At 51.6% G+C, this 27,199-nt stretch overlaps 1 protein-coding gene across 1 annotated transcript in view; it reads left to right on the top strand.

The window, feature by feature from the left end:
• Positions 1–27,199, top strand: part of COL15A1 (collagen type XV alpha 1 chain) — a 104,958-nt gene that overhangs the window by 18,378 nt on the left and 59,381 nt on the right. The window contains exons 3-5 of the mRNA XM_041764471.1: positions 19,221–19,768; positions 21,325–21,399; positions 22,920–23,000. Of these exons, the coding sequence (XP_041620405.1) occupies positions 19,221–19,768; positions 21,325–21,399; positions 22,920–23,000 (704 nt within the window). The remainder of the gene's footprint in view (positions 1–19,220; positions 19,769–21,324; positions 21,400–22,919; positions 23,001–27,199) is intronic.

Genomic DNA, 27,199 nt, shown 5'->3' with positions numbered 1-27,199 from the left:
CCTGAGATTAAGTGAGCTAATGCATGTCACTTTAACATTTCTGTATTTCCCTGGACTTATAATGCTTTCCTTTCTGCTGTAATGCTGGAGGTTAAGGGTCCCTTGCTCCCCCAGAACCACTCACACACTTCTTGTTTTCCTTATAGCCTGTGCCCTGCTCCCTCCACCATATTCACCTGTGCAAAGCCTTCCAGTTCAGGCCACCTGTAGCAGGGCTCTGTGTTGGAGTTTTGTCCCTCTACTAGGCTGAGAGCTACTCAGGGACCAGATACTGCATCCTCGCAATCTCCCAGAGTCCAGCCCAGAGCCAAATTTGGACAAGGTTAGCCCCTGGACACTGGTTGTAGGCAAGCCCGGAACCCTTGACTGAGACCAGGATAGCGTGAAAGGAAAGATCTTTCCAGGATCCATTCTCCCTTTGTGGTTGTGAAGCAGGAGAGCTAGGTTCTTGTCTTACGGAGTTGAAGAATAAATCTTGCAGACAAAGGAGAGTGAGTAAAGCAAAGAGTTTTATTAAGCAAGGTTACAGAAAAAGCTCTCAGGAGTGAGAGGGGTCCCGACAGGGTTGCCACTGAGGGCCTTTAGGGTTGGTCTTTTATTGAAAGCTAAGGGGGAACTTAAATCCTTTTAACATATTTATTGATAACACCAGAGTAAAGACCAGTGATAACACCTTTAACGGCTTACTTTCTTTTTAGGGTCTGGTAATTCTTTGTTGGTCAAAAGTAGCTGTTATAACAAGACCTTACCTCGGACACCTAGGACAGGATGGTCTGGTTTGTCCCCCTATCTCTGGTTTCCTTACACCTCTACATTTTGGGGATTTTAGTGAGCCTGATCCTGTAGCCCCCTACTATCTCTCCCTACCTAACCCTACCTTACCCTACTTCATTGGGGCTGGAATAATGTAAATTATGGCTGAACTGAGGCCTGTAGATAGCAACTCTTTAAGATATTTTACCGACCAGTTGTCACCCATGCCAAAAATTTCAGGAAATACCTGAGGATATGCCTCACTTAGAGAAAGGCTTAGAAAGCTCCAGAATTGTTGTCTTGCAAGCCCCTCCCACCCAGTGCCTTACTTCCTGGGTGGGAGTGGGAGTGGGGGTGGGGGATACAGCCAGGATTAGGAATCTTTCCTTACTTCCCCCAGGACCTGGAAGTCTGTTCCATCCCATCCCATCTCACTTGTCCAGTGGCCCCAGTTCATGTCTGATAGCCAGACAGGTTATGGGCAGTTTCCCTGAGGCCTCCAGCCAAACTTCAAGACCCTACCAGCATGTAAGGGAGAAGGGGAGGCATGTGTTGCTCACATCCTCCACCCAGACCCTCAGTTCAGGAAGGGGGGAGGGGGGAGGCAGCTGGAATTTAGTCTGAAGTCTGAGAGGCCAGTGTGTTTAAGGGAGGCACTCCCAGCTCAGTCAGTGGGTGAGAGCCAAGAGCAGAGATTTTGCAGAAGATTGGTCATTCAAAGCCCTCTTGCTTAAGGGTCAGCCAAAAGGATGGAAGACTGCAGCCCTCACAAAAGTTAACATCAGGCCTTTGTGATATAATAATAATAATAATATTCTATTATCTCTCAACAGTGGAGATCAGATGAGAGCTAGGCTAGTAGGTGCCTATTGAGCTAACGGTGCTGGTGGGATTGCTATGGCAACAGCTGGCATTCATTAGAATTCTTTTGATTGATGACGATAAATATGAGATGTTAGGGCAAACCTGCAATCACTCTTGTCCAAAATCTGTTGAGCTCATTCATTCACTCACATGTGCATTATGTGTCCATCCATCCATCCATCCATCCATCTATCCATCCATCCATCTATCCATCCATCTATCCATCCATCCATGCTTAGGCTGGGTCCCATGCTAGGAGGGTGGGTGAAGTTGGAAGATACAGAAATGAAACCAGAACATGATATCTCTACCCTGAAGGGCTCACAGGCAGTGGGAGACATAGGCAAGTAAACAGATAATAACAGAATAGTGAGAAATCAGAGCTTCCTGGGAAACTCACACAGGGAGGATTTCTTGGCAAGATGAGGTGACTCATTTGTAGGCATCTGGAAGGAATGGGCCCTGAGGTCCAGCTTTCCAGTGTGGCTGAAGTGGACTTCCCTGGATGTCTTTAGGCCCCTTAAGTCCAACACAGGGCAAGGGGAGGCCGGAGAGGCAAGGGAAGTAGCTGTTGCCACTCCTCTGGAAGGCATGGCTCCTTCTGCTCAGGACAGGTTTTCCCTGGGTACTAGCTCCCTTGGAGGCCATCAGCTTATTCCTGGCTGCAGAACCCTCACTTGATATGCCAAGGCCCTTGGGCTGGGGCTCCCAAGCCTCCCTATATCCACTTCTCTCCAGCCTAGGGCCACTTGGCCACCTCACTCCAGGCCCTGGGGCCCTCCTGTTGTCAGTCAGTGGGTCTAGTCCCTCGGCAGACTCAGCATTCTATTGGCCTGGCTAGGAAGTCACTCATTTGCAGCTCATCATGGCCAAGGCCCTGCCTGGGTCCATCCCCTGGTCCCTGGTGGAGTCCTTCCCAATCCTATGCCTGGGTCCTGGCCCTGCAGACTTCTCTACTGCTGGCTATCTGCTCACATCTCCTGCTGTGTGGTTGCCTACCACTGACCTCTGTTCCAGCCTTAGACTCCAACCTTAGCCTGCACCAGCACTGTATACAAGTGTCACCAACCTGAGGGTGATCATCACCTGGAAGACTAGTCCAAACATAGACGCTGGCCTTTGCTGCAGAGTTTCTGATTCAGTAGGTCTGGAGTAGAGCCTGAGAATTTGTAGCTCTGAGTTCCCAGATGATGCTGTGGCTGCTGGCCTAGGAACCACACTTTGAGAACCATCAGTGTCATGGTTAAGCAGATGGGCTATGGGGCTTGAACCCAGCTATCTGGGTCCCAGATCTTGTCTCTGTCTTTTACCACCTATGTGAACCCACACCTCTACACCTCATCTAGATGAGTCTCCTCATCTATAAACCAGGCTCCCATGAGCACGGAACGACCCAGTCGAGGTCCTACCTGGTGTACCATAAGCATTCAGTGAATACATTCATTTCTTTGGCTGCTGTCACAAATTACTGCAGCTCATGTGGCTTAAAACAACAGAAATTTATTCTTGTACAGTTCTGGAGACGAGAAGTCCAAAATTAAGGTTTGGGGTAGGGCCTTACACCCTCTGGAGGCCTTAGGGGAGGATCCTTCTTGGCCTCTTTGGGCTTCCACTGGCTGTGCCAGATTCCCTGACTTGGGGTGGCCTCTCTCCAGGCTCTGCCTCCGTGGTCACAGTGTCTCCTCCCTTTTGTCTGTCAGATGTCCCCCGTGGGTCTCTTATAAGGACACTTGTCACTGGATTTCAGGCTCACCTGGGTAATCTGGGATGATCTCTTCATTTCAAGATCCTTAATATCTGCAAAGGACCCTTCTTCCACATAAGATCCCATTCATAGGTTCCGGGGATGAGGACATATCTTTCCGGAGAGCCATCATCCCACCCACTGCAGTGAACATGGTCATTGTTATTGTTGTTTCTTCCAGCAGCTGCAGTTAGGCCTGACTCCAGCTTCTTGCCCTGGGGTGGGGGGATCGAGTGGGGTGCTAAACCGGTTTCCAGGTTCTAGCTCCTCTGTGCTGGCCCTGCTTCTCAAGCCATTCCCAAGCTGGCAGGAGGTTCCCCTCAGGAGTGGCATTGGCCCCATTACAGTCTCTCTGTGTGTTCAGATTTCACCCATCTGAGGAAAACCACACTCTCAGCTCCTGGACACCTGTTTGGAGCTCTCTGTCCTTATAAATTATTCCTTATACCTGAGTTGGCTGCGCTTGACAAAGCACTTTGCCTTTCAGAACCACATGTGGTCCTCCCTGCAACCTAGAGATGGAAGTAGCATTTCCTCTTTGCAGGTGAGAAAGCTGAGACCCAGAGGGAAAGCTGCTCAGAGCTGCCTTTCAGGGCCGTTACAGTAGTAGTTCAGGGGAGAGGAAGGAAAGCTTATGTCATTGATAATAATGGCAATAACCACGACCAATGTGCTCTACTAAACAAATGTCTGCTCTTGCTAGGCCCTCCGCTGAGTGTTTTATATTGTTATCTCAGGTCATTCTCAAGACTCTTTCCTGCGGTTGGGTGGCATTATTCCTATGTTATCGATTTAGAGCCTGAGGCTCAGAGAGGGGAAATGTTTTGTCCGACGTCACACAACTTTTAAGTGCAGTGCTGGGATTTGAAGCCAGAGCTATTTTTCTCCCCAACATATGTCATCTTGTTTAGAGATCTTTCTCCCAGCTCTGAAAATATGTCAGGTCAGCCAAGAGGAGAGATGTGGCCCTCCAGTGGCCAGCAGGACTGGAGTCTCTGGCCCTCCCAGATCTGCTTAGAAGATAAAGCCCCTGAGAGACTGCCTCCGACTGGCAGCAGGGCCCTGTTCCTGGTAGCTGCTAGGGGGAAGCTGTGTTGGTACAAAGAGTGATGGGGGTAGAGAGGCAGATAGGCCCAAGGTCATTGAGGGCTAACCAGGGCATGCTCCCTGGAGCGGGGCAGCCTTGCGGGGAAGTGACATTCCTGGAGAGGGCCAGATGAAGACCCAGCTCTTCACATCTGACAGATGAAGGCTTCACCCATTCTGAGACCTGAGAGCTGTGTGCTCTTGGGCAACTAACTTAACTGCTCTGTTTCCACATTTGCAGATTGGGGATGATAGGAGTGGGGTAGTTGTGAAGAACTCAGGGGCTGTGTTGGGGTGCCTGGGTGGCTCAGTCGGTTTAGCATCCAACTCTTGATTTTGGCTCAGGTCATGATCTCAGGGTTGTAAGATCAAACCCCGCATCAGCCTCTGTGCTCGGCTCAGATTGTACTTGAGATTATCTCTCTCCCTCTCTCTCTGCTCCCCCTGCTCATGTGCGAGCTCTCTCTCTCTGTCTCCCAAGTAAATAAGTAAATAAAGTCTTAAAAAAAGAGAGAGAGAACGTGGGGGCTGTGAATGAGCATCACCTTCACTAGCCCAGGCTACGCTGGGACCACCTGAATCAAAATCTCTGGGAGTGAGGCATGGGCAGTAGAGTTTTTGAAAATCTCCCCAGTGATTCTGCTGTGCAGCCAGAGCTGAGAACCACTACCATGTGGGTAGAGCACTTCTACCCAGGACACAGGAAGGGCTCAATACATATGAGCTATCGTTAGGCATAAATGCATGCGTATATTCATGACACCGACCTTTATTGGGCACTTACCTGTGCCAGGCTCTGTGCCAAGCATCATCTGTACAGGTCAGCTATTCATATTTATCTAGCATTGCTTCTAAGAAAATGAGTCAGTTGGGTTCGATGCTTTGTGAAGACATGAAGACATCTGATATTCTGAGGAGGTTTTACTGACGAGGGGGAAAATTCAGAAAATGTACCTACATGAGAGAAACTGAAACCCTGTGAGTAGGAAGCATAGGCAAAGATCTCCAACCCCCCCCCCCAAAAAAAGATCTCCAAACCCTTAAATAGGTAGCTAGACTAGAGAGGGCTGTAGACTCTCCATGGGCCCCATGGCTGACATCTTCCCTTGCAGTGCTCCCTCGTGAACATCAGTAACGTGGAAGGCTTGTGATGGTGGGGTTTTTTGTTTTGTTTTAAGGATTTTATTTATTTATTCATGAGGGACACAGAGAGAGAGGCAAGGACACAGGCCAAGGGAGAAGCAGGCTCCCTGCGGGGAGCCCGATGTGGGATTCGATCCTGGGACTCTGGGATCATGACCTGAGCTGAAGGCAGCCGCTCAACCGCTGAGCCACCCAGGCATCAGATGGTGCGGGTTTTGTTGGTTTGTTTTTAGCTCCAGAACGCTTTCTTCCAGTGAGGCTGGGATTGGAACTGAACATATGAAGCAAATGAGGTCTGAGTGGCTTTGGTGTGAGTGTGTGTCCTTGTGAGTTAGCGTGTGAGAGTACCCACGGATGAGTGTGAGTGTGAGCAGACGAGTGTGTGTGTGACATGGCATGTATAGGAGATGAGCGTGGGTGAGGGTGTCAGGGTGTGAGCGCTCTCGTGTGCGTGTGCATGTGCGTGTGAGAGTCCAGGCCTGCGTGCAGCCCCCCGCGTGCAGCCCCCTCCGGAGCCCCGGTCCCGCCCGGGGACGGCAGCTGCAACCGGGGGTCCAGATGTCTGCGCTGACCCCGCACGGCCTCCGGCCCGGCTCTCGGGGCTCCGTCCCCTTCTGGGGGAACCTGGCAGTTTTCCGCTCCCAGCAGGCCGCTGCGTGTTCCCCTCCCATGCCTGGCAGGTGCCCCCGACAAGCCCCGTCCCCTCCGTGCCCGTTTTCCATGGGTTTTCCTCGAGGCGGGCGCCCTGAGCCGAGTCCTCCAGAGCTGCCCGCCGGGAGTGATGACTCACTGCGGTTGATGTCATCCTTGGGCTCCAGGGCCTCGTCACACTCAAAGAGCCTTTGTTCTTCCCCAAATGGAAAGGAAAGGTCGATAAATCGAGAAGAGTTGACTCAAAAACTCTTCCCTGATGCTCCTGCCTGCCCACACCTGCCGGACTTCATGCGCCACCTGGTGCATGTGGTCTCCCAGGTGGCGCTGGGCCCAGGCTTCTGGGACAGGTTTGGAAAAGACCCTCAGCTCCCCAGGACAGCAGGACCCACTGCATGCTCCCTAAGGCTTGCAGATGGGTCTGGCACCAGAGCCGATTTCTGTCCAGTTCGAGGCGTTAGTGTGTGTGTGCATGTGTGCATGTGCGTGCGTGTCTGTGTGTGTGTGTGTGCGTGTGTGTGCATGTAGGAGGTGGTAGTGAGCAGACCTGGGTCACAGAATCAGGGAGTCAGAATACATCCTCTCCAGGCTAAACTCAGTTCCCTCATTGCTGGGCCTACTTATCCGATTATATTATTAATTCTTTAATGGCTATCAGTTGGAAGCTGGCTGGCGAGAGCGTGGGGGTGTGGGGCCCAGAGCTGGCCCAGTCCAGTTAGCTAGGACCCGCAGCAAGTCCTGGGTTTTCAGCTGTGCCAGCCCCCTGCTGGCACGGCCCTCATGGTGCTGTCCTTTCTCACGATGACTCTGTGAGCCAGCTTCTGTTGCGGCCCCACCACAGCTCAGAGGAGTGAAGTGGCTTTCCCAAGGCCATATACGGCTTAGTGGCAGACTCAGGACTCAAGGGCGGGCATGTCTGATAGCCAAGCCTGGGCTGGGGGAGGGAGGGTAACCCTTACTTGTGGCTGCCAACTGGGAGGGGGGAACAGACTTACCCAGGACAGACCCTGGAAGACACCGAGTCCACAGGAGGAAGGGGCAGGCAGGAGGGGGCAAACCTGTCTTTTTTCTTTTTTTAAGCATTTTATTTATTCATTTGTTCATGAGAAACAGAGAGAGGCAGAGACACAGGCAGAGGGAGAAGCAGGCTCCCTGCGGGGAGCTGATGTGGGACTGGATCCCAGGACCCCTGGATCATGACCCAAGCCGAAGGATGATGCTCAACCACTGAGCCACCCAGGTGCCCAGACCTCTGTCTTTTTAAAAGCTCCCTGGGTGACTCTGATGTGTGACTTGGGCAGGAACCTTCATGCCACACTATACCACCCATTCTGATCTGAATCCCGACTTAAATTGTTTATTATCCTTCATGGCCTTAAAGTGATCATGAACTTCTCCAAGCCTCAGTTTTCTAACCTGTAAAATGGGGATAATAATATGACCTGCCCCAAAGAGAGTCAGTAGGAAGATGAAATGATTCATGGGATGCTTGTTGAGCGGTGCCTGTCACACAGCAAGCCCACGGTGAATCTTAGCTGCTGATGTTATTTCTTGTCTTCATTTATAGGTCTCCTTGCCAGGCTCTGCCTCCACTGGGGACTGAGATGGGTCTGCATGGTCTATGCCCAGAAGCCCACACGTGGTCCCATCAGAGAGGGAAGGGAACGCACCACCAGAATGCAGAGAGATGAGGATGTTGGAGTGGAGGGATAGGTGGGGGACCCCGGGGGAGACAGAGGTGTGCAGCTGTACCTGGGGGAGTCCCGAGGGCAGCCTGGGAGGCCATGGCTTGTAATTGGGCAGAGCCCAGCGTGAAGTCTTCCGTGCTGGCTCCTGCACTGGGGCTTCAAGTGGGTTGCTTCCTCTCTCTAGGGCTTGATTTCCTCCTCTTTGAAATGAGAGAGTGATCATGCCTTGCCTCTTCCCCTGGTGGAGGAGGGGATGCTCTGGAAACCAGAGAGGGTGCTGGGTGGGGGACAACTTCTTCCTGCCGGGTGGGCAGGGGCAGACAAGCCGCAGTGCCCACACCTCGTCCGTCTCCACCCACGTCCAGGCACCTTCAAAGCCATCCTTCTCTCAGTTTAGGCCAAAGGCCTGAGAGAGCAAAAGAACGAGAGAGAGAGAGAAAGAGAGGGAGGAGAGCTCACACAGTAACTTCATTGAGCGTGAAAATTCCTATGCTATATATGAAAACCGGCAAAGGGAAGGAGGCGTTCTAAGTTTACATGTAGAAAAATGCTCTTCTGTAATTCAGAAAAATGAGGTCTTTGATTGTTGCCAAGCCCAGGTCTCCTTTCTGAGTTGATCCAGGATTTTTTTCCCCCTGGCAAGAAAATGGTTCTTTTTCTACGAAATGCATTGGGTGGCAGGTTTTTCTAAGAACCTCTTGCATCGTTGCTGGGTGCGGATGGATCCCATGCAGCACGAATTCTGTTGTTCCTTTTCCTCGGGAAGGGAGTCAGGTAGAGCTGGGAGCCTCTGTGGGCTCCAGCCTGGGTGGGGCAATGCTTCCTCACAGGCGGAGTTGTGACATTTTCTTGGGCACAGCGCTCCATGCCTCTGGCCAGGCTGTGCTGCCCAAAGACAGGACGTCTGTGGGGCGGGCTGAGTTTGACTCCCTGCTGGAGTCATTCCTTCCAGGCCCGAAGGCTGTGGGTTGGAGGAACAGACAGTGAATGAACAGTGGTTAGAGAAGCTGGAAATCAGCTGTGAGAGACAAGAAGGATGCAGGATAGGAGACTCACAGACCTGGTGGGGAGTGGGGGGGTGGCATGGAAACCATCATCCTGAGGCTCAGAGAGAAGGGATTGCTCAAGGTCATACATTGAGCTAGTGGCCGTCCGCCTCCAGGCCAGCAGTTTCCCCCACCCCATGCTTCAGAGAGGCCATGAGGCAAGAGTCAAGGCCGCCTGTGGGTGGTCCCAGAGTGCAAAGTAGGGCCCAGCCTGGTGGGTGTGAGCTAAGGGAGACCTCCTCAGTCCATCAGGAGAAAGAGATCTGAAGACTAAAGACTGCCCAGCAGTGGTCAGGGTTGTACCCAGTAGTGGAGATGTGCACACAGAACACTTGCACATGGCCTTTTGGTGGGTATGTGGTGGAGGAAACACCCTCTTCAGACAGTGAGCTGTACTCTCCTTGCATAGAGTCTGTGGCTTGCTCCACTCCCAGCTTCCTGTCTCTGTGGGGAAGTGAGAGGAAGGGAAGCCACAGGCCAGGAGGTCTGATTTGATAACCCAGAGTCCTCAGGGACCATATGTCTGGAGGGGTATCCAAAGGGATGGGAAAGAACAGTCCTGGGGAGATGCAGGAACATCTCCTTCCCAGGCAGGATGGCCTGAGAAGGAGCAAGAGGAGAGATGCTTGGTTCTTGGAGGCTCCCCAGTTTATGCTGCTGGAGCACAGGAGGTATTGGGGAACTCCTTTTTTCTCAGAGCCTGAGTATAGGGGCTCCCAGGTAGTCACCCCCACTTTACCTACACTCCCTTAAGCCTACTGGCTCCAGCCCCAGGCCACAGCAGCATGGGATCCTCTAGACCCCCTGTGCCCTGCCTCCCATGGAGTACGCCAACCAGCTCGAATACGTCTGGGAGGGTGCCCACCTAAGCTGACTGAAGTGTCCCGTAGGTCTTCGCAGCCACAGGTGGAAATGAGAGAGGTGAGGAGGGGGCACCTTGTGCTTTCCCAGGCAGCCAGCACAGGAAAAGTGAAGAGGGTGGGAGGTAGGCATGTAAGTTCTAGGCCTGGCTTGGCCGCAGCGACCTGCATGACCCCAGGCCTGCTGTGTGGGGACCCTCCCAGGCCCCTGACTCTGATTCTGGTCTTGGGATGCCTGTCCTCGCTGTTTCCCCAGGCGGCAGTGTCCCCCGCAACTGCAGCCCCGAAGCCTCCTTTGGGTTTCACGGAGGCGCAGTTCTCCAGGTGGCCACCAGGGGCCGCTGCCACGCAGGATCCCGGGGTGTCCTCAGCCCCCGTCCCCGCTGGCTTCTCCGCAGCCCTAGTTGACCTGGAGCCAGAGGAACGCTCCGGAGCTCCTTCCGGCCTTAAATGCTAACAAGCGCGAGCCCTGGGCGCAGGTCCCAGATGATCATCTGTGAGATGCAGCTTTGCGAAGCCAAATGCAGTTCCCTGGGGAGGCGAGGCCCCAGAGCCACAGACTAGCCCCAGGCACTGCCCCAGCACCCCGCATAGGGAAGGGCTGATCCAGCCCATTGCACAGAAGGAGAAACCAAGGTGTGACGGAGGAAGATGAGATGCAGATGTCCTGGAGTCTGTGGCTGCCAAGAGCAGAGGGAAGGGTTCCGGTTCTTCACCTCCTCTGGCCAGGTTGCTGTCTTCTCAGTGGAAGGAAAACCTGAACCCTGCCCTGTTTGTTTCTTCATCGCTAGGAATCTGCCCTGGTTTCCATGGAAACTGGCTTTGGACCCCTGGGAGGAAAGTTGCACCCTGCAGTGACTGACTGTTCAGATTTTCCTCTGCTGGGTCCATCTCTAAAGCCGTCTGACGCCTCCTCCCTGTGCCCTCGGGAGGGGCCGCCCAGAGCTGTGCTCAGGAGCCTGAGCCAAAGACGTGGGGGCACAGGGGCCTCTGTCCCCTTTCATCAGGCCATGGGCGCAGAGGGCCTGCTCCTGTGCTCAGCCCTGATTTGAGTATTTAGAGGAGGGATTGATGCTGCGGCTCTGTGTATGGGGTGCGAGGAGGGCTCCCTTGTCTTGGAGTGCAGCTGAGCAGGGGCAGGAAGTGGGAAGGTGAGGCTCTTCCTAGATGATTTGGCTCAGAGAAGATGGAAATAGGGGGAATAGCATGAGCAGAGACAGAGACAGGGGAGAGGGGAGAATGAAGAGATGAAGCAGAGGGCGTCTTCACTGGAATTTTGACTTGATTCTGCCGGAACTAGGGAGCCATGGAAGGCCTCGGAGCTTGTAAGTAGCATGAATGGATGACTACTAACCAAGACACCTGGATCGTGAGCTTCCTGAGTGCCTGCATTCTTGCTTCAGCATCATATCCCCGGTGGCACACAAGCCAAATCTGGGGACTTTATAAATGTTATCAATTCATGGATTGGAAAAGTGGGTTGAAAAATCCCCATTGGAGATGAAGCTCTCTTTATGCATTAATGAAGTGAGAGATGAACACTGAAGTCAGAGTCAGCCCCAGGAGGTATTTCGAAGGCAGCGAAGCTACTTAGAATATGTCAGAGTGGCTGTGGCTCCAAGAGTCCATCTTGTCTAGCTCCTTGATGTGCACATGAGGAAACTGAGGTCAGGGATGGAGAACAGCTTGCCCAGGAGCACAGATGGAGTCAGGGGTGGAGCTGGGACTCAACTGAAGAGTCCTGCATCCCCCACCTGGGCCTCTCTTAGTGCCCCATGCTGTATCCATGCCCAGAGGGCTCCCTGGGACCTGGCACTGTGGGAATGGGAGGGAGTTTGGATCTCCAGGTGATGGATGAACATGCAGTGGGGTCCTTGGTAGAGGTGGGGCCCGAGCCTGATCCCACTAGCCTTAACCAGGGCCTCAGATCCTGAGCCTGACTTCCTGTGTGCTAAGCATTTTAGATGTATTATTTCACACAGCTGTCTATGGAGAATAGGTATCATTATCTGTGGAGAAGTGTGGGCCCTTCGTGGGAAGGGGCCCAGGTTCCCGAGGCCAGAGAGTTCCAGGATCAGCCCCTGTGAGCACTGCCCCCTCTGGGATTGCCTCCTCCCTCCCGATAGTGGGATGTCTTCCCACCAGCTGTGACCCCCACCCTCCCACTTCCCACCCAGCACAGAGCCATCCCAGGACAAGCCCGTGGACCAAGCCACTGGGCCTGTTTGTCTTGGCTCCCTGGCTTCTCTCCCCTCCCTGGTGGCCGCCTAAGCAGGTGGCCCTCCTGCAGAAGCCAAGGGGAAATGAGCCAGCAGGCCCAGGCGCAGCGCTGAGCAGGGGGTCACTCCAGGCCAGGGGTCGCTCCCCCCCACACCAAGCCACGGGACACTGCGTTTGGAGGGAGGTAGGGGTTGCTGAGAGCAGAGCTGGGCTGACTCGGGCTTCCTGCAGATTTGCAGTTGGCTCCCTCTCTGGCCAACCCAGTGGAAACAAGGCCTGTGGCCAGGCTCCTGCACACTCGTCTGCCCTCACACAGCTGGGGCCTGGGCAGCAGGAGGGCAGGGGACCGTTAGGGAAGGTTCTCTTTGCAGACTTTGCCTCTTGCTCAGCTTATACCTTGCAATCCAGTAGAATACCAGCTGCTACCATTTGCTGAGCATTGGCACTTCCCACCCTTTGTTTCCTCTGATTCCCCACATGTGAGATGAGCTGAATGTCCTCACATCACCGCTCAGTCATCCACCCAAAAGCTGCCGACTTGGTGGTAAATGGCAAAGGCTGGATCCGAACCCGGCTCCGTCCAATGCCAAGAATTCTCCTCTGCAGGTGGCTTCCTCTGCCCACTCTCCAGATGGCCTGCCAACCGCCTGTGCCCAGAGGGGCTGGGACAGCAGCGCAGAATTACACCTCCCCCTGTCCATCCTTACTCGCTGCTCATCTGCCACTTCCCAGCGGTGGCTTACAGTCACAGAACTCCCTCCCTGACCATCCATTTTCCTATCTATAAAACAAGGAGGTTGGATAGATTTGTGATTTTTGTTTTTTAAATGCAGGATTCTTTGGAGACTTAAAGGAATCCCAGAATTGCCACGTGGAAGCACTGGGCTGGTTTAAGCAGGCTTCCTGGCCTCTCTGCCTCTGCCCCGGGTCCCCTGAACCCCCACCTGTCCCTGAAACCCTGGGGACACCACTTGGAAACCAGCCATGACTGGATGAGAGGCTCTGGCCCATTTACTCCCTATGGGGGGGGAGGTACTTTCTCCAGACTTGGAGCAGCCCACCAGAAAGGGGCTTGCCTTCTTCTCAGTAGGGGGGAGATTGGATGGGGATGGGGGGTGGGTAGAAGGGTGTAGAGCTTCACACTAGTACAGGGAAGAAGAAAGCAGGGCTGTCAGCAGGATGCTCTTGGTTTTATTTTGTTTTTATCTTTCAACCTGGAGGGGAGAAAAGAAATCTCAGTGGGGTGTTTGCTTTTATTTCTTTTTTCTTTTCTTTTCACTCTTTCTTTTGCCTTTCTTTTTCTATAGAGACAGGCCACATCTGAGTGAGGAAAAGCAAGGAGAGACGCTTTCATAATTTCTAAAAGGGGATGGGAGGAGTTAATGTCTTTAAAATATGTAAATGTCTTTTTTCACACCATGTATATGGTATAAGATTTCAAAAAGTACAAGAGTATCCAGAGAGAAGAAAGTCTCTCATTCCCCAGCCACCGACTCCCTTCCCTGGAGACAATCCTGAGTCCCAGTTTCTTATGTATCCTTCCAGAGGTATTCTGACATATATTTAAGCATCTATATATTTATATATGACATATGTATTAATATAAGTATTTCTAACAGATAGTGATTCTGCTCTGCACCCCTTTTTGAGTCTATTTTTACTTAATACATCTTGTTGATTGTTTCATATTAATACCTAAGGAATCACTCTTTTCAAAGGCTGCATGGTATATCAAAACTCATTATTTATTTAACCATTCCCGAGGATGGTCAGTTGGATACATTTTAAACAATACTGCAAGGAATATTCTTTTTTTTTTTTTTGCAAGGAATATTCTTGTGCATGCATGCTCTCTATTTCACATATGTGACTTTGTCTGTTAAAAAAAAATCCATGAAGGTATAATTCCTGGATCAAAGAGCCCATGTTTATTGTGATTTTGAGAAATATTGTCAAAGTGCCTCCCACAGACATGATAGCAGTGTGTGGTCCCACCAGCAGTGTATGAAACCTCCTGTTTCCTCGCAGCCTTGCGTCTATTATCTGACGTTCTGATGTTTGCCAATCTGAGAGGGAAAATGGCATCTCTTCGTAGCCCTTACTACTATTTCTTTCCTGAGTGAGGCATCTTTTCATATGTTTAAGAGCCATTTTAGATATTTTTTTCACGGTGGAAAGAATTTCCCTATTCTTTCCCCATTTTTCCATGGGGCTGTTGCTCTCCTGTTTATTCATCTGTTCTGTGTGTTAGGTAACTAGTTGTCTGTGATATATGTAGCAAATATTTCTGTCCAGTTTGGAATTTTATTCGACACCTGTTTGGGAACTTTTTGTTGCCATGCACAACTTGAAGAATTTCTGTGCAGTTAAATTTAAAGGATTGATCAACCTTTTCATTTATGCCTTCTGGGGTTTCTCATACTTAAAATTAATTCCTGTCTTAATGCAAGTCGAAAACTGGAGAGGGGAAGCATTGGATGGAAAATCAGTTCTGAGTTCGTAGCCAGCAGTCCCCTCCTTCCTTGAATCTCACCTTTACCTTTTGTAAAATGAGGCGTTTGACTTTAGTCATTCATTCATTCATTCATTCATTCATTCATTAGAACTAGGCTGGATACTGGGAACACAGAGATGAATGGTGTGGTCTGTTTTCCTAGTCTAATGGGGAGAGAGATAAAGTGACCCAACGGTGACATGTGGTGTGCTATAAGGGCTGAGGGAGGATTCCAGTGTGTACTGAGAGGGCATCTAGTGCAGCCTCCTGAGGGGAGGAGGATGTGGGTGCAGGAGGGGAAAGAGGTGATTTCAGGGGAGGTGAGGCCGGGCCTGAGTCTTGAAGGATAAGAAGGAGTTCCTCTGGCAAAGTAACTGGGTGGGGTGAGATGGGGTGGCTGGCATAGGGGACCGCACTTGCTCTAGAGCAGGGAGGAGTGGCCACAGCATGGGGCACTCCAGAGACTGTGTCAAGGCATGCTGGAGAGTAGGGAGTGCGGCTGGGTCCCAACCACAGGACAGGAGGCAGTGGCCTGACACTGACCCTGTCCAAGGGAGGGCCCTGGGCTGGGTGGCCTTGGGAGGCTTCTCAGCAGGGCACCAATGTGATCAGATTCGCTCTTATGTTGAGGAGGGGTAATTGTTTTCACTAAGACATTGTGACATATTTTCCATGACATGTTTTATAAACAATACTACAATGAGTATCTTTAAATATCACTTAGTTTATGAAGTAAACATTACCCCCCCCAAAAAAAAAAAAGAAGAAGAAGAAGAAGAAGAAGAAGAAGAAGAAGAAGAAGAAATCATTATTGTTGAAAAGCCACAGAGGCTGCTCCCATAGCTCATCTTCCTGCTTCCCCTGAATGTTGGTCGGAATATGCTGCTGGTGGGCACAGTGGTGTCTTAAATGTTCTTACTACCAAAAAAGAAATGGTAGTTGGGTGATATTGGTGTTACCTAAAGATGTGGTGGTAATCATGTTGCAATACAGAAATAAATCCATCCACATATTGTATATCTTAAACTTATACAATCGTATATATCACTGATGTCCCAATTTAAAAAATTAGCACAGTTGCTTCAGAGGACATTGTAGCAGCAGTCAGTGAAGTTGCAGGGGTGCATCCCCACATCGAGCAATCATTCCACCCGCCGGGTGAGCACGAGGAGATGTGTATGAGAAGCCCATAGCAGTAGAGTTTGAATAGTGATGAAAATCTCCCTTCCCATCAACAGAAAAGTGAGCCACTCTGTATGGCTTGTTGATACCGTAGAGTGTTATTGTGAAAGCGTAAGATCAGAGCCACATGTGTCAATAAAGATCAATCTTCAAAATGCAATGTTGAGTGGGAAAAAATTGTCAGAGGAGTCCACGTCAGTATACCAACCCTGATGCGAGGTTTAGAGACGTGCACAGTGGTTGCACCTTCCATCACAGATGTACATGCTCATGTAGTAAACATATAAAGACAATGCATGGGAATATGTACCCCACACCCCACAGAGAGGCTGCCTTTGGGGTGTGGCCAGGGGACTAGGATTGGACAGTGCCCAAGAGCTTCTGCTGAATCAGTACTTTCTTAAGCAGAGTGCTGGCACATGCCTGTTCTTCATAATATTCTTCAGAAATGGTTTTAATAATATATTGTATTTAACTTAGTATTTCCCCAAATTATCATGTATTTCAGCATGTAATCCGTATACACGTGATTAATGAGATATTTTACATCCTTTTCTCAAAACTGAGTCTTTGAAATCCAGTTCATATTTTACATGTGAGGTGCACCTCAGTTGGGACGACCGTCATTTCAAGTGCTCAAAAGCCACACTTGGCTAATGGTTATCATACTGGACAGTGTGGGGTTAACGCACCTCTGTTAGGGACTGTATCAGGGGCCCTCTGAGATTCCTTTTGAACCTGAAAGTTGAAGATGATAATAATGATGATGATGATGATGATGATGATGATGATGATGATGATTGCCACCATGACTGAGCATGTGCCAGCGCTTCATACTATTTAATCCTCTCATTCAATTATTCCTTTTTAAAATCATGGCTAAATGGGGTGCCTAGGTGGCTCGGTTGGTTAAGCATCTGCCTTTGGCTCAGGTCATGATCCCGGCGTTATTAAAATAAAATAAATGGCAAAACATAAATACACAAAATTGGCCATTTTAACATTTAATATGTGTCCCATTATTTATGGTGTTTGGTAGGTCTTAAGTATTTTGTACTAACTTTGTGACACATACACAGAGCAGCTAGCTGCTGACTTTGTGCAACCTTCTCTGTGGGTGCTGAGGGTGGGGCACTGGGGTCCAGGCATCTCTCTCTCCCATCCTTCAGGGACAGTTGAGCTCCTGGACCACCCAGAATTCAGTTGCACCCTCGTTCTGCTAAAGGATCATTGGCATGGGAGGCCAAGCAGGTTGAGTTCCCCCCAGAACCTCTGCAAGGGAGCCCCCATCTTGAGAGACTGAGGCAGTGAACCAGCCTGAGGTCAGACCAATCATGGCTTAAAAACATCTGCCACTTACTGTGTCATCTTGGAGAGTCACTCCATCTTCCCAAGCCTCAGTTCTTCATCTGCAGGATGGGAGAATGGAAGTTAATCCCCGGGGCTGTGGTGAGAACTAAGTAAAATCATGTATGAAAAACTTGGTCGTCTTTATTCTATATGGGGAGCTCAAGGGCACAGAAGCAGCGTGTCCAGGCCCCCATCTTGGCCCTCCCCTCGTCAGCACAGTGGGGTCAATAACCCCTGTCCATCAACCACTTGGACTTGTTGGGTGGTTGTAATAAAAGGCAGGAGTTGGGGCACCTGGGTGGCTCAGTTGGTTAAGCATTTGCCTTTGACTCAAGTCATGATCCCAGGGTCCTGGGATTGAGCCCCGTGTTGGGCTCTCTGTTCAGAGGGGAGCCTGCTTCTTCCTCTCTCTCTCCCCCTACCTGCCATTCCACCTGCTTGTGCTCCCTCTCTGTCAAATAAATAAATAAATAAAATCTAAAAAAAAAAAAAAAAAGGAAAGAGTAGTGAATGTTTATTGCGTTACCACCTTATTTACCAGGTTACACAGATGGTCTCACTCAATCATTTTCATGGGGCTCATATCATAGAGGAAAACATGGCCTTGCAATAGTGAAATGACTCACCCAAGGTCACACAGCTAATTAGTTGTTCAGCCAGACAGGACAAGTTGGTAAACTGAAAGGCAGGCTTGATTTACTACATGGAGCTTTACTCCCAGTGCCCTTGAAGGCTTGGGTCTTCTCTGGACATAAACTCAAGTTCCCTGTGGTCACTCAGGCTCTCAAGGTCCTCTGACCTTTGGCTGTAACCCAGGCAGTCACCAGGGTCTGCTTTCCCCCTTGACCTCTGGGGAAGAACCCTGCTCGATTCTGACCCTCCCTCATCTCCTCATTGGGCTGAATCCTCGGGATCTGGCTTCACTTCTGAGGCCTGAGTGTCCTGTGTGTCCATTGTCCTGCCCTCAGGGGTCGGGTCCACCTGTCCCCAAGACCTGCCTTCCTGTCTCACTGCTGGCATCGTGGACATCTCCTCAGGAATGGGTGCACATCACACAAGGCAGCCCAGAGCCTGCTCCCAGGGCACCAGGAGCTGATCAAGGCTCCTTAGACTAGGGGCCTTTCCAGGCCACCACAATGGAACCCTAGGATTTCAGCTGGATAAGAGCTCAGACCCTGGGGTCAGATGCTCTGGCTTTGAACCCTGAGGGAACTTACCTTGGGCAAATTTCTTAATTTCTCCTTGAAGTCAAATGAAGCTAACGGTACTTCCCCTCCCAGAGTTATCATGAGGATGAAAAATGAGCTAATGTATGTGAAGAGTTTAGCGCAGGGCTCCACGCAGAAGGAGAACTCAGGGAATGTCCCTGTTGATGATGATGAGAATTGCAACAGCCCTGAAGTCTAGGAACACTTCACCTTGTCCCAGCTTCTCCCCATAACCCTGGGGGCACTTCAACAGTAGACCTCGTTCAAAACAAACCAACCTACCCAGTTTCATAGAGAGAAACGAGGAACAATCTGTAAGTTGATGGGAGAACTTTATATAGTCCTCGAATATTCTAGGAAATACTTTAAAATGTTTTCCAAACTGCAGTCAGGACTTTTTAGTGGGTAATGAAATTAATTGAGTGGGTCATTGCCAACATGCTTTTAATTATTCTATTTATTTATTTGAGAGGGGAGGGGCAGAGAGAGAGGGAGAGAGTCCTAAGCATCTCCCTCTTGAGCACAGAGCCCAGCTTGGGGCTCAGTGTCGTGAGGCTGAGCCAAAACCAAGAGTCAGACGTCTGCTCAACTGACTGACCCACCCAGGCGCCCCTCCAGCATGCTTTTAATAAAAGAGGAAAAGAATTCCCCAAAGGAAAATTTCGGAGCGCCTGGTGAGTATTGAAAGTAAATAATGTTTTATGAAACATTGTTCCGGGGTTACAGATATGTTTATTGAAACGGGCCTATTGGGTTGCAATATAAATGCATTTCTTATTGTGGGTCATTGTCAAAAAAGTTTGTAAACCAGTAAGGAAGGAACTACAGGGAGGTTTCTGAGGGATCCCATTTCCCCCTTTTTTTTTCCTCCCCATTTTCAAGCATTGTGGAATATATGTGTGAGGCATGGCCTCTGTCTCCTTCCCTGCAGAGTCGGCTTCCCAGGGCCCCCTGGACCTCACGGAGCTCATTGGCGTCCCGCTGCCCTCATCTGTGTCCTTTGTCACGGGCTATGGTGGCTTCCCAGCCTACAGCTTCGGGCCTGGTGCCAACGTCGGCCGCCCAGCCAGGACCCTCATCCCACCCACCTTCTTCAGGGACTTCGCCATCAGCGTCACAGTGAAGCCCAGCAGTGCCAGCGGTGGAGTGCTCTTTGCTATCACCGATGCCTTCCAGAAGGTCATCTACCTGGGCCTGCGGCTCTCGGGAGTGGAGGATGGTGGCCAGCGGGTCATCCTCTACTACACGGAGCCAGGCTCCCATGTGTCCCATGAGGCTGCTGCCTTCCTGGTGCCTGTGATGACCCACCGGTGGAACCGCTTTGCGGTGATCGTCCAGGGCGAGGAGGTGACCCTCCTCATGGACTGTGAAGAGCACAGCCACATCTCCTTCCAGCGGTCCTCCCGGGCCTTGGCTTTCGAGCCCAGTGCAGGGATCTTCGTGGGCAATGCAGGAGCCACGGGGCTGGAGAGATTCACCGTGAGTCTAAGCTCTGTGGATCCGGGAGGCCGCTGGACACTGTGCAAGAAACACAAGCCATTGTTCTTGTTATTATTTTATTCTTTCTTTTTAAAAGATTTTATTTATTTATTCATGAGAGACACACACACAGAGAGAGGCAGAGACACAGGCAGAGGAAGAAGCAGGCTCCATACAGGGAGCCTGATGCGGGACTCGATCCTGGGACCCCAGGATCACTCCCTGAGCCGAAGGCAGACACTCAACCACTGAGCCACCCACGGATCCCTCATTATTTTATTCTTAAAACCTCAAAGAGGCAGGCATGTGTGGTGGGATGAGCACTAGTCCCAGAACCCAAAACCTAGATTACAGTCCTATGTTTCCAATTTATTCTGATGACTCCAGAGCATGGATTCTCTGATCCTCTCTGGGTTTTCTTATCTGTACACAAGGATGAGAAAGTCTGCACCATGGAGTGGTAGAGTCAAGTGGGATGGCCTGAGGAAAAGCTCTCTGTGCATTTTCAGGCATTTATAAAAGGAGGATAGTTTATTATTTTTTCAGTGATCTTACCTTGGGAGAGGAGTGCCAGGTGCATTTAATTTTTGCCAAGGTAGAGGAAGCTAGAATGCCAGAGTGAAAGGTAGTTTCTCTCTCTCCTTTTGGACAATATTCTCTGAAAAAATAGCAGAAAATTGCCCTGTCAAACAGGCTTTATTTTTTTTTAAGATTTAAAAAATTATATTTATTCATGAGACACAAGAGAGAGGCAGAGACACAGGCAGAGGGAGAAGCAGGTTCCTTGTGGGGAGCCTGATATGGGACTTGATCCTGGGTCTCCAGGTTCACGCCCTGGGCCAAAGGCAGGCACCCAACCGCTGAGCCAACAGGTGTCCCAAAAGAGGCTTTTATGCATAAGCCATTCTAAGAAATTCCCTCTTATTGCAGTTATGCATCCAGTCAGCACACATACTCGTACCTTACCTAACCGGTACTAGATGGTACCATGGGGCAGAGTTTGGGTTTATTTGTAGTTTAGTGGGAGACGGTGAGTGAATCTGAAGAAGTTAAAATCCAATTACAGTTTTTTAACACTCACTTTGGGAGCATCATGGAAAACCAACTGTCAGGGTGGAGAGAGGAGGCAGAAGTGGAGGCAGGGAGGCTGGCTGGTCTTTCTTCTTCACACGAGGGCTTCTGGCCAAGAAGCTTCGAGCTATGGGGGAAAGACACTTTCTGGGTGAGGGAGACGGACGTGCATCTTAGGGCCTGTCACCAACAGGCTAGGGATCTAGATCCAGTTAGGGGGCTTCTGTGTTAGCCTGTGCTCTGAACACAGTACTCCCCTGGGGCTTCTGCAGCTAGTGGAGCTCATATTATATTGGCCCAAGGAGAGTCCCCCTAAATGAGGTGGGCCGAGAGGTGGCTTATCCTGTTGTCATGGCCACACACAGCACATTCTCACACCTGTCCTTTCACTCAGTGGCATGGTCTCTGTTACAAGAACAATCATGTTTGCCACTAGTGGTCTTAGATGTGCAAGCAGTGGCTTCTGACCTTGTGCTTTTCCCCAGGGCTCCATACAGCAGCTCACCATCCACCCTGACCCCAGGACCCCCGAGGAGATGTGTGAAGCTGAAGAATCCTCGGTGAGCCCCCATCTCCCCTGCCCCTGCCCCCACCCCTAGCCACCAGTTGACCAGGGAGGGCTGGACACCCAGGCAATTCCTCTTCCCCAACGTCATGGAGTCTCTAAAATCTCTAGACTTGTCAAGCACTGCCTCAAGTCCTATTTTGAGTTTTTGGGCTCAGTTTATTTTTTTAAGAACTTCAGCCATGTCTTTTGTGGGGGTTGGGGTGGGTTGTATTTATTTTGGGGTGTTAGGTTCTTCTGTGGCTGTGGCAGTCAGTGGCCTGGTTTCTAGACTTCCTGCCAAGAAAGGGTGTCAGGATTCTAAAATCAAAGTTAAAACTCTAAGACATGAGTGTAAATTCCTATAAAAACGGGCCTAAATTTAGCTTTTATGCTTGGCAAATGAATCAGTTCCTAAGTTGGGGATGGAGTGGTAGGCAGGGAAAAAAGATGGGTCCTTCCATGCCCCCCCCCTTCCCTGCTGTCTCCCTCCTTCCCCCGAGGACCTACTGAGTCCCTGCTAGGTGACAGACCTGGGGGATGCTGGAAATAATGAGATACATCGGCAGCTGTCTCTCCTCAAGCTGCTCTCACACACTTAACAAGCCTGAAGGCAGTGACAGAGCTGGGGGTGACCGGAACCTGGGAAGCCCTCAAACCCAAGCTCTCCGGGTTGGGTGGGGGCACGAAGGTGAAAGAGTAGGTGAGAGAGGAGCTGATGCTTGACCAATGACACACAAGTCTCAGCTGGGGATGAGGAGGAAAAGGCCTTTCTGGTAGAAGCCATAGCGTGATGCAGAAAGTCAGAGGCGAGCATGGTGTGGCGTATTCCTAGAACTTCTCTTTCTCTTTGGGGGATGTCAACCCCAAAGTACAGCATAAGCTGATTTCATTCATCTAGAAAAAAAAATGCTGCCAATTTAGTGGGAAAGCTCTTTGGGGGTGGAATTTGGCTCTGTAAGAACGTTTGCACTCCCCAAGGCCATAACCCTGGCCTGCCGTTCCTTTAAAGCTGGGAGAAGGGACACCTTACATATATCATCCCCTGCTCTCTGCCCTGCTGTTAGCACTGGAAAAGTAGAGGCCGCCCAAGAGTCCAAGAATAAGGTATTATTTACAAAATGATGGTGGCCCCCAGGCTCTCTGGCTGACATCAGAAGGCTAATTATGAAAATAAGGTAGCAATGGGAAGACATTCTCCAAATGTCACAGTTCTCCAGCGTAACATTCTGGTGACAGCCATGCAAATGGAAGTGCCTTTGGCAGAGGTTGAAAGGGCCCTGGACAAGATGAAAGTAGGTATGTTCGAGAGACTGTGCGTTGACTACATGAGCAATTAAATATGGAAGGAACAGTGAAAAGAATAGCCAAGCCTGAGCACTGTACAGTGCTCTCTCTGGCTCTGTCCGTCTCCTTCTTTCGCACATGCACACGCGCACGCACACACACAGTTTCTCCAAAGGAGTCACCGTCTGTGACCGTCCCACTTGTCAACTGCTGCTCTCCCTCTGCCGGGCATGATTTGTCTCCACACAGGCGTCAGGAGAGAGCAGCGGGCTTCAGGAGCCAGAGGGAGTAGCTGAGATCTTAGAAGCTGTCACCTACACTCAAGCCCCGGTGAGTACTGGCTGCCTCGCCGCACCTTCTTGGTCAGCTTTTAGGGGCCGGGCGTTAATAGAGAGGGCCCCGAGCTCTGGGTCTGACGTCTCTTTTCTTAGATCTGTGACTTTAATTGTGGGCTCACCTGGGAAGGTCAGGAAAGTCCTGGCCAAGGTATTTTGCCAAATTCCCAGTGCAGTGAAATGCCAGTTATCTCTAGGCCACAAGAGGACCTTGTGCCGTGGCCGCAAGAGCACCGTCCAAAGGCAGGCGTGCTCCACTCCCTCCCAGCTCTGTGAGCTTAGGTGACTTACTCAGCCTCTCTGAGCCTCAGCTCCTCTTCCATAAAATGCTAATCAGAGTCCTCTCTCAAGGAGGTGTTGGGAGGGTCAGATGAAGCAGTGCAGGGGCAGGTCTCAGCCCAGTGTCTGGCACGAGGGAAGTGGTGCCGCCGAATGGTGGCTGGTGTCACATTTGCTCAGGGCTCTGGGCTGTGGGAAAGAAGGCAGGGCCCCCACTCCTGTGAGATGCAGAGTCTTCCCAGGAGCTCCCTTCTGGCCCCATGGGAAAGGCTGCCATCCTCGCAGTGGTTGGGGCCTCCTCCCTCCTGGGAATGTACTCTGTGGCCCAGACAAGGAAGTGGTTTTGAAAGCACTGAGTCAGACCATGGGGACAGCAGGAACCCATTTTTAATGAAGACAGCAGTGTCTGAGTCATTGAACACAGAAGCCCAGCAATCTTCTTGACTGGTCTGGCACATTCTACAGACTTATCCCTGATAAAAGAAAGCAAGGAGATGGATATAGGGCAGAGGCTATAGAGTATAGATCTCTGGTGACAGAGGTTTGGGTGGAGCAGAATGGAACCTCAGTCTGTTAGTGCTGGGGGGACTTAAAGGTCCCCGCTTTCTGTACAGAGATTTATGGAAAACTGCCCTTTGGACAGATGGGCAAATTGAGGCCCAGGCAGGGGAACAGAGTGGCCCTTGGGTACCTGGGTGGAGCTAAAGCTAGAGCATGAGCCCCCTGACGCCCCATCCAGGGCTCAGGCCACAGCCTCGTGCTTCTGGCCTCAGGGTGCTGCAGAGGCTCCTCCCCAGGACCACAGCCAGTTCGAGGGCAGCTGAGATGGAAGAGGCAAGGGTCTAAGGTGGCCTAGATGGTGATGGGGCTGTGGCTGCTCTCGGCAGTGTCGTAACCCTATGTGCCACAGCTCTTGGCCACCCCATTGGCATGTCCAGGGCACGTGCAGCAGGGCCTAGAGTGGTGGTTCCTTCTAGCCTGATGCGCTGCCCCCGCAGTGCCCCAGTTCACAGCTCGGCGTGAGGCCAGCTCAGGCAGAGATGCCAGTAACACATGGTGGCCCCGCAAGAGGAACGGAAAAGGGGAGTGAGGGTTTGAGAACATGAGATGATCATGGCAGCAGGGACCACCCAGGGAGGGCTTCCTGGTGGAGGAGGCATTGAAGCTGGGCAGCTCTGGACAGGGGTAGAGAAAAGGAAGGGATGGAAGAGAACCAGCACTTCTCCATACCCACTGTGGGCCTGGTGCTTGCATATACGTGACTTAATTCAATCCTTGCAACAACCTTGCAAGGGAGGTGGTGGCAGATGCTCAGGGAACAGGGTGGCTTTGCCAGGGTCAGGCAGTGGTGGAGTCAGGACCTCGGGCCACAGTGCCACAGGCACGGGGCAGGTGTCCGAGCACGCTGCCGTCAGGAGGAGGTAAGGACTACATCCTTCTGGTGTCTGGAGAAGAGAAGAGTGATCTGAGGGACTTGGTGGTCCCTGGGCCCCCTCCCTCCTTGGACACTTTACTTCCTAGACTTCCCAGCCGCACTGTCCTCCGTGGCGTTAAGAGAACCGGTGCCCATCAGAGTCCCACCCGGTGTGGCTCAGCTCTCCACTTGCTGGTTGTTGGCTGGGCGTCAGTAACTTCCTCCTCCTTCTTTGAGGGGGCTGGTGCGGGTTACGTGGCCCCCGTGAAACATGGGTGGTGGGCGTCGCTCTCCACTGATAAGATTATTGCCCTAGAGCGCCCTGTTCTGCTGGGGGCCCCCTTCCCAGCACCTGCTTCCTGGTTGGCTGGCGACTGGGGCTGCTGGGCATGCCAAACCCCTGTGGTTGCCCGTAGTCCTTAACAGAATTCTCTCTGGCCTGTGGGTGCTGATGCTAACTTGTCTGTTCCTGGCATCTGAGTCTCGTTGTTCGCTGCCTCCCTGCGTGGCTCCTGCAGAGCAGCACTTCCTTTGCTGTTTCCCGGGGAGGGCTCCAGGGCTCTGTCTCTCATGTCACCACCTCCTGGGAGGGCTCCAGCTCCCCTCCAGAGCCACCCCTCCAGGACGGGGGAATTCCCCTCTTCTCTCAGATGTTCCCCTCTCATCTCTGTCTGGCTTCTCTCTTGGAATGAATCTCACTTCCCTGTCCTCGCCCCTTCCAACCTGCCACTCTGCAAGACACAAGCCATGACCAGCGGCGAACTGAATCATGGGCTGCCGGAGCAGTCAGGGACTTAAAAAGCCAGCCCTCCTCACCTCTTTCCCCATTTAGGGCAGGAGTCCCTGCCACCGCATGCTTCCCCCTAAGTCAGCTTCTGTTGACACACCTTTCCATTTCTGGAAAGTTCTATCGTGCTCAGTTAGAATTAATGTCCCTGTGGTTCCCAGGCCTGGCTGTGCATCAAAATCGCGTGTGTGTCTTGGCGGGAGGTGGTGGTGGGGGGAGATCGGTGCGGGGACAGTTGCCTCTGGGCTGTGTACCTGGACATTCAGATTCAGGAGGGCTGGAGTGAGGCCCAAGAAAGTGCACTTGCAAAAGCTCTGCAGGTGATTTGGATCCGCAGCCAGGGCCTCTTTTCCAGCCACACCTAAATGCTCACAGTTTTCCCAGACTCTGTAAACATTTGTAACTCCTTCACCCAGGCCTTGGCCTCGGTGGTCTGTTTGCCTGGAGGGCCCTTTCCGCCAACCCCCCCCAGTACAACAATTTAAGGCCTTCATTTCTGTATCCCTGAGGATCAGCTAAGGATGTGGCACACAGTAGGGCCTCAGGAAGTACGTGTGGAATGAAGAATTCTGTTTGTGAATGAGAGAGAGGCTCAGCAAGCCTCTACACCTTTGATACAAAGTCTTGAGACTCAGTAGTCCCATTTTGTCATAGACACCCAGGTTCCGCATCCACACTAACCCCTGAAAACCAACAGTCACCTGTTGGAGGCAGGACACCTGACCCTAACCACCAAGGGTCAGCTTACCTGATTCATGCTCTGCCTCGAAGCGCAGTTGGTAGCTGACTTCTTGGGAGTTTGACAAATGAGGGTTTTGGCGGACAGGCTGGGGTCCGTGATTTCACGTAACAGGACCGTTGCCGTCTTGAACAGAGCTCAGCCCATTGTTACGTGCGCTCTGGTTTCCCATACCCCTGCCTGCCCTGCCTGCCTGCCTGATCCCAAAGCTCAAACCCCTTACAAAGCAGCTTCGCTTCCAGCTACCAGCAGGGACGCCATCAGAGAACCACAGCAGAGTGCCCCCCTGCTCCTCGAAGGGAGAGGAGAGGAACTGCCTAGGGCAGAGCTCACACCACCCGGCTGGGGCCCCCCTGCAGCTGGGGAGAAGCAGGGGAGCGTGCTTGGGAGTTCTTCACAGCCCGCTGGTGGTGGGGCCTGCTCTCTTTCTCCCACCGCCCACCCTCCCCGATTCCTGCCTCCCTGGGATTTTACTGTGCAGCCTCCCAGTTTCTTTCTTTTCTTTTTTTTTTTTAAAAGACTATTTATTTATTCATGAGAGTCACAGAGAGAGAGGCAGAGACAGAGGCAGAGGGAGAAGCAGGCTCCCTGCAGGGAGCCCAACGTGGGACTCGATCCCAGGACTCCAGGATCACGCCCTGGGCCAAAGGCAGGCGCTCATCTGCTGATCCACCCAGGCGTCCCAGCCTCCCAGTTTCTTGACCTAAACTCAACTCTCAACCCTCAAATCCACGCTCTCTTTGGTGCCAGGCTGAACTCCCCAATGCATACACTTCCCTTGAGCCTAATACCCATGAACACCCCAGGTGCAAGGTCAGACTTCTCACCAAAGAACTGAGCTCTCTGCTCTCTGCCTCCCCTGGCTCCGTCCACCTGCTTCCCTCCCTGAGCCCTCGAACCCTCGCCAGGCATAGGTAAGCCAGGTCCTAACAGTGCTGTGTCCTTTCTTACCTGGAGCCTCCCTCCATCCCTGTC

The sequence above is a fragment of the Vulpes lagopus genome, chromosome 7 (genome assembly GCF_018345385.1).
Source record: "Vulpes lagopus strain Blue_001 chromosome 7, ASM1834538v1, whole genome shotgun sequence".
Lineage (NCBI taxonomy): Eukaryota > Metazoa > Chordata > Mammalia > Carnivora > Canidae > Vulpes > Vulpes lagopus.
Note: the sequence above shows the minus strand (reverse complement) of the source record. Positions and strands in the feature narration are given on the sequence as shown.